The sequence below is a fragment of the Merops nubicus genome, unplaced genomic scaffold (genome assembly GCF_000691845.1).
Source record: "Merops nubicus isolate BGI_N331 unplaced genomic scaffold, ASM69184v1 scaffold2690, whole genome shotgun sequence".
In the NCBI taxonomy this organism is placed as follows: Eukaryota; Metazoa; Chordata; class Aves; order Coraciiformes; family Meropidae; genus Merops; species Merops nubicus.
This window is the reverse complement of record NW_008581949.1, coordinates 24764-35278: the sequence shown is the minus strand read 5'-3', so window position 1 is coordinate 35278 and position 10515 is coordinate 24764. Positions and strand designations below refer to the sequence as shown.

The 10515-nt window shown below is 49.4% G+C and overlaps 1 protein-coding gene across 1 annotated transcript in view; it reads left to right on the top strand.

Annotated features, from left to right (window-relative positions):
- Positions 1 to 10515, top strand: part of EXOC3L4 (exocyst complex component 3-like 4) — a 21579-nt gene that overhangs the window by 2746 nt on the left and 8318 nt on the right. Inside the window, exons 2-6 of the mRNA XM_008936011.1 lie at positions 1270 to 1921; positions 4778 to 4895; positions 6193 to 6318; positions 7541 to 7641; positions 9570 to 9665. Of these exons, the coding sequence (XP_008934259.1) occupies positions 1270 to 1921; positions 4778 to 4895; positions 6193 to 6318; positions 7541 to 7641; positions 9570 to 9665 (1093 nt within the window). The remainder of the gene's footprint in view (positions 1 to 1269; positions 1922 to 4777; positions 4896 to 6192; positions 6319 to 7540; positions 7642 to 9569; positions 9666 to 10515) is intronic.

The following is a 10515-nucleotide window of genomic DNA, read 5'->3' as shown; positions in this document are numbered from 1 at the left end:
ACTTCTGCCTGCTGAGACCATGGGATCACCATCCCAGAGATTCTCCTCATTCCCCACCCAAAGGGTTATTGCAGAATGCAATAGCTGCAGAGCTGAGAAGCTGTGGCTTCTGGTCCTTCAGAAGTCCCTCTTCTTGGCTGAGAGGAGGCTGAAGACCACAAGGATTCACAGGACATCACCTAAATGTGTGGAGCAGGTATGAGGCATGTTTCAGAGGCCATTTGCTGTGTTAGGCAGAGTCTGGAAAGGGTGGCCAGCCACACATGGGCCAGTCTCTGGCTTGCTACCTCAGTCCCTACATCTCAAGGAGTCCTCATAATGCAAATCATCAGTGACAGCCTCTGCAGGTTGCATTAGCATTTCTCTCAGGCATTTAACAGGAGTCATTTTAGCTGTGACGTCAGTTGAGGATGTGTCTTAGGAAAACTTGATAGTGCACAAATCAAGACAGGAGGGGAGCCCAAAGTTTGCCCAAGGTTACATCTGAAATGGGAACGTTCCCAGAGATGTATTAGGAGCATCCCCAAGCCAATATCCTGCTCCCCCAGGGCCTTGGTATCTCTGGAGGACATGCTGTTGGGTAGGCTAGGGGTACTTGTCTAACCCGGTAGCTCAGAAGGCCTGAAGGGGTCTGTCCTGCTGTGCTCCCTCCAGCCCCTCCAGCCAGACCCCTGGGCACTCTCCTTGACTTGGGCAACATGCTAAAACGCCCTTTCAGCCAGAGATGCCAGAGCCAGGCAGCACCACCACGGCCAGTTCAGCAGCAGACCTGTGCTGGGCCCACTGGTATGCTGGGAAACAAGGGCATCTGTGCTAAAAGAAATCCTGCTGATACGATATGTCCCCAGCTGTCCCCACTGCCAGTCCCACCTCAGCTCCACACTAGCAGAGGGGCAGAGCCAGCGGTGTTTTTATGCAACCTGAGACCCCAGTGTCCTCCTGTGCAGCCTCGATAGCCATTGCTATAGGTTTTCCTGCATGGCTGTAATATTTTTTTTTTTATATTTCCTACCTCTGAAACCAGCAGTTTAGAGATGTTGCTCAATTTTCAGTGATTGCATTTCCACTGCTTTCTTCTCCTGTGTCAAACAGGAGCTGGAAAGATTGGTGGGGCGGGAGTAGGGGGGTGTCAGTCTCAAGGGCACTGCTGGGACCTGGCTACTCAGAGCAGCCCTGCAAGCCTGCCTGTGGGGCATCTTGTCCTGTTACCAACCTGTCAACCACCTAATGCCTGCTTTGTCCCAACCTCTCCCCTGCTTCCTTCTGCAGTAATGGAAATCAACGAACTTATTCAGAAAAGGCAACTTTTGGAAGCATTTGCAAGCATCAGGTACTTGGAAGATGAGATTATCGCTGAACGAGATGCTGAGAAATACAAAGACAACCCCCAGGAGTTTGTACGGAAAACCAGGGATGTGGATTTGCTTTATAACTCCATCACGAATGCCATCCAGTCCATTGTGGAAGAAACGCTGGAGCATCCCACTGTAGAGGATACCATGCTGACCTCCCTGGTGACTTTAATTGCCCGTGAAGAAGCAGCTCACCCCGACACAGGCCACGCTGCTGGTCCTGGGTTGGACTTGCTCGGCACGCCCAGAAAATGGAAGGAGAAGTGGAGGGAAGCTATCAATGAGAGCACTAGAAAAAGGGTCCTGAGGGTACCCATGGCACTGAAGGAAGAAGAGAGTTCTTGGCTTTTTCGCCACTTAGATTTCCTCCAGAAACACCTGATGGAAGACTTACTGAAAATCAAGTTATCAGTAAAAAAGTGCTACCCAGAGGAGTACCAGGTGTGCGACATGTATGTGGAGGCTTTTCACAAGGCCATTGCCTCACACTTGCAAGATCTGTCCCAGAGACAGCTGGAATTCAATGAGCTCTACGCCTTGCTCAACTGGGTGGCCAACACCTACCGCAGGTAAGCTGCTGCCCTTGCCCCAGTGCCTCAGCCTCCTCCAGAGAGTGGCAGGGCCACAGGGGCTTCAGAAGCACAGTGCTGTTTTCAGTTCTAAGTGAGCAAGAGAGACAGAGCAACTTCTACCATAGAGGCAGATAGCTAATCTATTGATAGGCGTGGGCAAAGATTTGTGGATGAAGCACTTGCTGCTTTTCAGAGACTCAAATTAACCCATTTTCCTCTCCCACTTGCTGTTCTCCCATGCCAGGAAGCTCCTGGCAGCTCTGATAAACCTGCTCCATTTCTGCAAGTATCTTCCAAGGTCCAGCAGCTGCTTGGTGACTTTTCCAGCACAGGGAGGGATCTGTGGGGGAGCGCTGCCATCTTCCTGTTTAATTAAAACTGTGATGCATTTGGAAACAGGCCACGTTAGCCCCCATGCTCAGGCGTCAGGGTCATCTTGAGAAGGCACTGAGACATCACTGTGTGGAATTAACCACATTAAAACAAAGGCTCTGGTTCAGATGTCCACTAGTTGAATGGGAGATCTGTGGGTTTTAGGACCTCTCAAAGCCCCCTACAATTCAAGGGTGACTAAAACATTCTAGGAGCTGTATGGACACATCAGACATCATTCTCAGGACACCCTGGACGTGTGGGAATACAGGCAGGAATTCTTTGCAACAGCAGTAAATACTGTACTGCTGGACATTGTCTCCTCCTACAGACAAAGGAGATAGATGTAAGGCTGTCAAAACAGCCACGTCAAAACAAAATCCTGTCTGTCCTGGTAGCTGGTCTCCAGGAATGGCCTGAACCAGATGCCTCAGGATGGGACAAATGCAAACCAATTGGCACCCTTCAAACAAAGAAAAGAGGGAGTGAAGGCAGGAGTATCAACACTGAGTGAGACAGTGGGCAAAAATGGACAGGGAGGAGGTAGTGGTGGAGTAGGGCAAGCAGTAGCAACAGCTGACCAGAGTCCTACTCTGGGGTAGCTTTTGGGTCATTTGCATGGCAGATAGTCTATGTCCTCTTGGACTAGATGGCATTTAGAGGTCCCTTCAAACTCGAAGCATTCTATGAACAGACCTTGACAGATTTCTTCTGGGAGCTTGTCCAGTTGTTCCTAAAACCCTCTTTATGGTGTGGTGACTGTGATGATGCGTGTAACCTCCTCAGTACCCTGGCACTGGCTGACCAGCATTATGGCAGGACTGCTGTGGGAATGACACTCCCACCTGCTGCCCTTCTCTCTCCTGTGTCCATGCTGAGCTCATCTGGAGGGAAATTCCTGCATGCCCCCAGCCCCTGGGAACTGCACTGCACCCAAACACTGCAGGAGAGTGGGGAAGAAGTGGGCTTCAGCAGCCAGGTTCTGCACCGAAGAAAAGTGCTCCCATCGTATTTCTCTAACTTGCTGTGGAAGAGCTTATGGAGAGCTTGCAGCTCTTCAGGGCACTGCTCCCAATCGTCTTGCTGGGTTAGGATGATTCCAGTTGATTTTCTTATTCTAAAAGAACTTCATCCTGTCTTGAGACCTATCCCAAAAAAGAAATTGTCTGACCCAAACTCATTATTGATGCCACAATTGAAACAAATGGGAAAAGAAAAAAAAAAAAAAAAAAGAGAGGGGAAGGGGATAAGCTACTCAAGTACACATCTGAGCCAGTTCTTTCAGTCACAGTGGAGAATTTGTATTTAAATCTGTGATGTCTTTTTAAGTGAGGAGCATACTCCTGCAGCAGCTGGGCTGTGCAATGCTGCCCATGTGCAGATGTAACTTTCCAGGGAATCTGAACCATGACTATGGGAACATTGACTCCAGGAGGCTATCAGCAGGCTGACCTTTTTTCTGCTGAGCAGTCACTATGCAGCAGCCTGACCTTGTACAGTATAATTCTCACCTAGATCCAAACCTAACCATGGGCTCGGCACTGGTTTGGCAATGGAAACCCTTTTGGTGGTTGGGCAAATAGCAGGCTGTGTGTAGGACATCACAGCTGTGTTCTCTGCCAACCAAGTGACTGCAACTTACATCCCACATCATTAAGTGCATGAATATTTTTTTCTTTCATCACCCTGAAGGCTGCAATGCCTCCATGGCAGATTGCCAGGGTAGTACATGGAGTTGTACAGGCTGATAACATGTTTCTCGCCCCAGAGGGAGAAACACAAGCACTCCCTCCTTTGCCCTGCTTCCCCACTAATCAGCTGGCCTGATTACAAGGCAGTCCAGAGGAAAGTCAGTGGTAAAGTTGTGTGTCAGTTGAGCACACTTTGGAGTCAGACACTGTAGCTGCACGTCCATCCACCGCTTCCATCTGCAGAGGAACCGTGGTGCTGCCATGGCCCGTGTCCCAGGCATGGGAGTGCCTTCCAGGGGCTGTCCTGGGCAGAGCAGGATCTGCTCTGCTACCTCCCCTTGCTAGGGGTAACCCAGAGGGAAAAACAGCAGGCTGACACAAGCCGTGACGTGACCCGGGCACGGAGCCAGGGCGATCAGCTCACCCCAGAGCAGCACGCTGCTACAGGAATTATCCTGAAAGGCATTTTGCAAGCTCGTAGTCAAATGAGTCAGCTTCAGGTTGTTTATTTAAAAAAGTAAATTCTCATAGCACTTTTCATGTCCAAACAACTCAGAATTCTCAAGATTTCTAAGGTGGGCTGGAACCTTAGATCACTTTGACTTTGAATAATTAGGATTTTGAATAGCGAGGAAAGATTTTCTTGTTAAATCTTGAAAACAAGCATCACAATTTAAGCTTTAAGTATATTTCTCACAGCTTAATAATTATGTAGCTCATGCCACATGAATATTCCATCAGTTTACTCACACTCTAAGGCAATGTAATTCGTTCATTTGAATCTTTGCAGTGAACTCTTTCTGGGTCACCCCGATCTCAAACCAGAAGTTAAGACAGAAAACCTGTCCCTGCTGTTAACACCAGCCCAGTGGGATAAGCTGAAAAACGACTACATCGCTTCTGCAAAGGTGAGAGTTTTGACCTTGTCCCCATGTGCCTCCCAGGGAAGGTATGGGAGCCCCAGCCTCCTTGGCAGAGGTTGGCATGGTTGCATCATGGTTTCTAGCCCCACCAGGTCCTGGGCCCAGCCAGCACCTTGCAGAATGGCCTTTAATCAAAAGCAAAAAAGTCCTGAACACCCATTTAGGGACTGCAGCAGGCCACAGGCCTGAACCTGGCTGATCACAGAGCCAAAGGGACTGTACCAGACCCATGGAGTGTGACAGAGGCTTACCAAAAGGTCATAGCTAGGCTGTTGTGGTGAGCAGAGCCCGCCCTAGGCAGGGATCGGCGTGCGGAAGATCTCGCGATGTAACGGAAAGCTCAGACTGCCCACGAGGGGCCTTGTGGGCGTGGCTTGTCATATATAAGCAATTGCAGCGACACAATAAACGCCATTTACAGCATCCTTCACATTGAAGCCAGTGTCTGTGATGGTACCCAACAGCAGAGGTTGGGTGGCAGCTATCCCGAGGATCGGGTGTCGGTAACGACACTAGGCTTCATCAAATTGAACACATTGCAAACCTAAATGTAAAGACACTTGAGCTGCTCCTTTCACAGTGAGTGATTTCCTCCAGCACTTATGAGGTGTGCTATAGGCAGACAATTTTGGGCATGTCCCCATCAGAGGACGTCCCCAAGGTTCAGCTCCTCCTAGGAAGCCCCTTCTGCACTTGTCTTTCTGCCATCCTTGGTGGGACCCTCTTTAAGACTACATGTTTTCCTGGCTCTTTGCTGGGCTCATTTTCTTCCAAATCTTTTCTGAAACAGGGCACTCTTCAAGCTGAGTTCAAAGTACCCAGCTGAATAAAATTGGTATTGCTCCATCGTGCTGGTGAAGGATCATTTTGTTACACTGGCAACAAGACTGATTACCAGCCAGGACTGAACAGGGTTGCTACTTACTCAAGTGGCTGTACCACCAGAAAGGACCAGTTTGATCTTTAATCCCAACCTGGTGCATTATACATGCTGGAGGACTTTACAATCAAACAAACAGCTGACACAGTATTTCCCTGCCAGGAGAATGATTTCTCCTTGATTTGGGAGAACCTTGCTCCCACACAGCACTGTTTTTTTTTTTCCTGAGGTCCTGTGCAGACCGACAGGATCTGAAGCAAGGCCTTTGACTCTGCTTACCTTACCACGCTGCATGTGTGAGCCTTACACACATGCCAACAGAGCAAAAGACAGCAAGCTGCTTTACTCATGCCTGCTGCATTATCCTGAGCTCCATGTTTCCTTCCTACATTTAACATTTAGGGGAAAATCAAAATCTATTTTGGAAACATCCTGAGACTGGAGGTCACGGAGAAGTGGGAGAAGGAAGTTCACCCCGAAGTGAAGGAAAACCTCTACCATTCCTCGCTCTCCTTTGATATTCAAACGGTATTTAATTATCTGGGACAAAATGTGGGGGACTCTATGGCTCCAGGGAAACTGGATCATTACCTTCTGGGGCGGAGGTGCCGCCTCCTGTGATAATTTATGTTAGTCACGCACTGGCAGAATACATTAGAGCAGAAAATGCCATTTATTACAACTTTTACCTCTCCCGCTTGCCTTCTAGCTGCAAATTAAACCTGCTGTCAATTGTGTCAGCAACATAATAGGCAACTGATTTTGAAGTCCTTAAATCTCTTTGATTAGAAAGAAGAAAGAGAAAGGGGGGAAAAAGGCAGAAAGAATAGGTTTGTTAGAAATACTCCTTGGCTGAAAGAGCGACTCTGTCCCGGGGCTGTGGCAGCTGTGGAAAGGCCGTAGGCAGTGACAGCCACTCCAATTTAAACAGTACAAGAAACAAAAGTGCCTGCTAGCTCAAGGGGCTACACGGTAATAAATCCAGGAGGGGTTTGGATTCATTCTCCTCACTCAAAGGGTTGAGTCATTTCAATTAAATAATACCCCCAAAAAAAAGACAGAGAGAGAAAGAAAGAAAATCAAAGAGTTTTGCTTGCTGCCATGACCCTCCTTCCATAGAGGAACATCACAGGTTGGGTGATGGCCAGGAAGGCAGGTCTGAGCTGGATTAGCAGGTGGGTAGGGTGCCTCAGGAAGTGCCAGAGCAGAACTGCAGCCTGCCTTATTCCAGAGAGGCAGCCAGGGTTGTGGGAATGGGAATTAGGGAGGAGCCCCAGTGCAAGCAATATTTTGGAGTGATGTCTGACCTTCCGTGTGTCCTCAGGATCACTCCTGAGAAGGAGACTTGTGAGGTCCCCCAGGGATGGTGCTTATAGCTACCCTCAGCATGGGGCCATGGGGACAGCTCAGCTCCTCTTGGGCACTGAGATGAGGATTGATCCCTCCAGCAAATCCCCTCAAAAGAGGAGGATGGGATCAGGCAACACCGTGTCAGACTCACACAGCAGAAGGACACAGGGCCATTAGGGATGAATGATGATGCCACAAATCAGTTTGAGCCTCTTGGCCCATTCTGGATTATTATTTTATGACTTCTAGAGAATAATGAAAACCACCTGGCAACAACTTGGCTGTTTTCTCCTTTGCTAGGCAAGATATCTTTATGAATCAAAGCTGCATGAGATCCTTGTGAAGGATGTTCTGCCTGTGCTTGTCCCATTCACTGGAGGCTTTTTGTACCCTTTTCTAGATCATTGGGGAGTACATGAAGGTATCTGGAGCGATCAGCAGAAGCCTGGAAATTAAAATGCTTGAGCTGTGCCTGGCAGAGCTGCATGAGTTCGTACCAAGGTCATCACTGCTCTGGGCATCACATTCCTCCCAAATGAGTACACTGGTAAAAAAGTAGTGAAAAGGTCCGTGCACTGGGCCAGACACTGGTACTGAGCACGTATGGGCCTGCTCCTGGCAGAATTAGAGATCACAATGAGCCAAATAATGGGCAAGCTGCAAAACAACTTGGAGGGATTCATAAACAGACCCAGACAGGACTCTTGTGAATCCCAAAATCTGAGGTCAGAGCTCCAGGAAGGAGCTGCTGGCTGGAAAGGGATGGGGACCACTGCAGTCCCAGCCATCTGGGAGCTCTGTGGTGTTGGATGCTGGTCACTTCCAGCTGCAGTCATAAGCAAGCAGCTGTTATGGACACCCAGACCTTGCTCGCCCAAAATGTTATCCAAGTGCCCTGGGGTGAGTCCTGCCAAAAGAGTTTTCTCCTGCATCTCGCAGCTATGGCACGGAAACGGCTGATGGGATCCTCTCTGTTATTCCCTGGGCTAAACATATAGCTGGGCTGCCTTCTGAGGCTTTTTAAGTTCACCCAGTGTCCAAAGGACACAGGACCCTGCATGTTTGCTAAAACACTGTTTTTCTGCTTGGTAGTGCCCAAGTTAGGACCTCAGACCTTAGTGCCTGGGGCACACTTTGTGGATGCTCCAGAGAAGGCTTTTGGTTTGTAGAGGGTCCCAGCACAGTGACACGCTGCCCGACCCCTCCAGTGGGGCTGTGTTTTGAGGGGGTCCCAGCCACTTGCTGGAGCAGCTGTCTGCTGAGGAGAAAGGCTGCTCAGCATGAATCAGCTGCAAGCAAGACTAAAAATAATTTCCCATTAACCTTTGAAGTCTCCCACCTCTGACAGGTGCTGAGTGGGGAGTTCGCTAATAGATGTTTTGCAGGAGCGAGGGTGGGGAGATGAAGTGCTGCCTTCTCAGATCGTGAACCTGGGGCATGGCAGGTGTCCAAAGTGTGCTGAAGGCAATGCTTTCCCTTCTAAACCATCAGCCCTAGTAGCCCAGCCATCTATACTTGTCCCCTACACCCTCAATAAGCAGAGTGGTTCAAACCAGCTATTTGCCTTTGAAGTTTGCCTGGGTTTTTGAGGAGAAATGCAGTCCTGATGTTCTGTTTTTTTTTTTTTTTTCTTTTTTTCGCCTTTTTTCCTTTGTTCTCTTTTAAAAATTAATTTTTTTCCCTTTTCCTTTTCTTTTTCTTTAAACAAAATTGGTGTAAAATGCAAGCCAGGGCAGCAAGAGCTCCCAGATTAAAGGGTCACTGAAGATTTTTCTTAAACAAATCTGAGATGCACATGACTGAAGCCAGCCAGAGCAGATTCCTCTACCCTGACAAAAAATGAGACCACCAAACAAAGCCTGCCTGAGCACCTGCCAGCAGTGCAGACCTGGCTGGAGAACAACTGTCAAAACTGTAAAACCTGTGCTACACAGAAAACAGCTTCCTAACACACCACACTGAGGTTACTGGGCTGAGATGTAGGTGTGCTGCCCCGTTCCTATTCACCTTCTGTCCTAAAATCAGTCCCGAGGTAAATCCTTTCCTTGTGTACCTAAGAGGGCACATGTAATACTAGCTTCAAAACCAGAGAAATGAAGGACGAGAGTGATGAGCCTGAGTATCATGGCTGCAATTAATCACTCAGCATGAGGAAAAGTCAGAGATTTGGCGTGCCAAGATCCCTGGCATCTCTCCAAAAGTGCTGCATACCCGCTCAGGCGAGAGCACCCTAAACCCATAATTACCTGCCAGCTCTTCCCCTCCAATGCACACCCATGTTACGACAGCTGGAAAAAACGTGTGCTTACAGAGGGGACAGGTTGTGCCAGCCACCAGTGTCTCCTTACATTGGCAGGTACACAAAAGATGAGCCATCTTTGGTCGTTGTCCTCCCCCCATTAATGTTACCTGTGTGTCTTCTCCGACAGGTTTGGGGAGGAGTTTGTGGCATGGAGCACTGCCCAGGACAGCCCCACCTTTGCACCCTATTTTGCTGCCTACATCAACAGCTTCCACGACCTGGTGTAAGTCTGCTCCCCCTGAGCTGGGCCACTGTGCTGCCTGGGTCGGGGAGGGTGGGAGTGTCTGGAAAGGAACAACCAAGGTCTCTTTGGCGTGCCCCACTGGCTGCTCAGCCTCCAGCCCTTCCTCACCTCACAGAGGGGTGTTCCCTAGGAGATGCAGATAAAAGTCACAAGGGTGAAGAGACAGAGGTGGATGCACTGCTTGTGTGAAAGCTTTAAACTTATTTTCAGCCCGTCTTTTGCAGCCTCAGAGGAGTTTTTTTTTCATTTTCTGTTCTGGAGGTTAGCGGTATAAACCTAGCAACATGGTCTGAAGGCTGCTTCTGGCATGGGACTAGAGGAGACTCTGTGAGAGCACTCAACCTGCAAATAAACCCCCACCATCACTCCTGGCAGCAGGAACTTCAAGGGCTTTGCGTGGGTTATGAACTACTTATTTAAAGCTGTTGAAAAGGCTTCTGATGAACAGGCATGCCCACCAGCTCCAACTGATCAAAGAGTACTTCCAGGAGAAGGGCACTGTCCCCATAAGTACATAAGTGTCTCCCAGGGTCCCAGTGTGTGCCCCTCAGCCTAGTGCTGTGGTACACGGTGACCAGGCACATCCCGCCTCAGAGCTGCCCGCACAGCTGCCCTCTGGTGTCAGTGCCACGGAGAATGGGGGCTGTGCACACAGCACCTGCCCAGGAGGACAGGAGGTCTGCAGCCACGCAGGGACACAGCCCACCGAGGCCTAGGGGCTCTTCAGCATCCGGGGTCATTTTGCTGTGCAGACGTGGTGCTCAGAAGCCAACAGCTGACACCTGGGGCACGGCCGCTGAGCAGGCTGGGTTGTTACCTCCAGCCCACG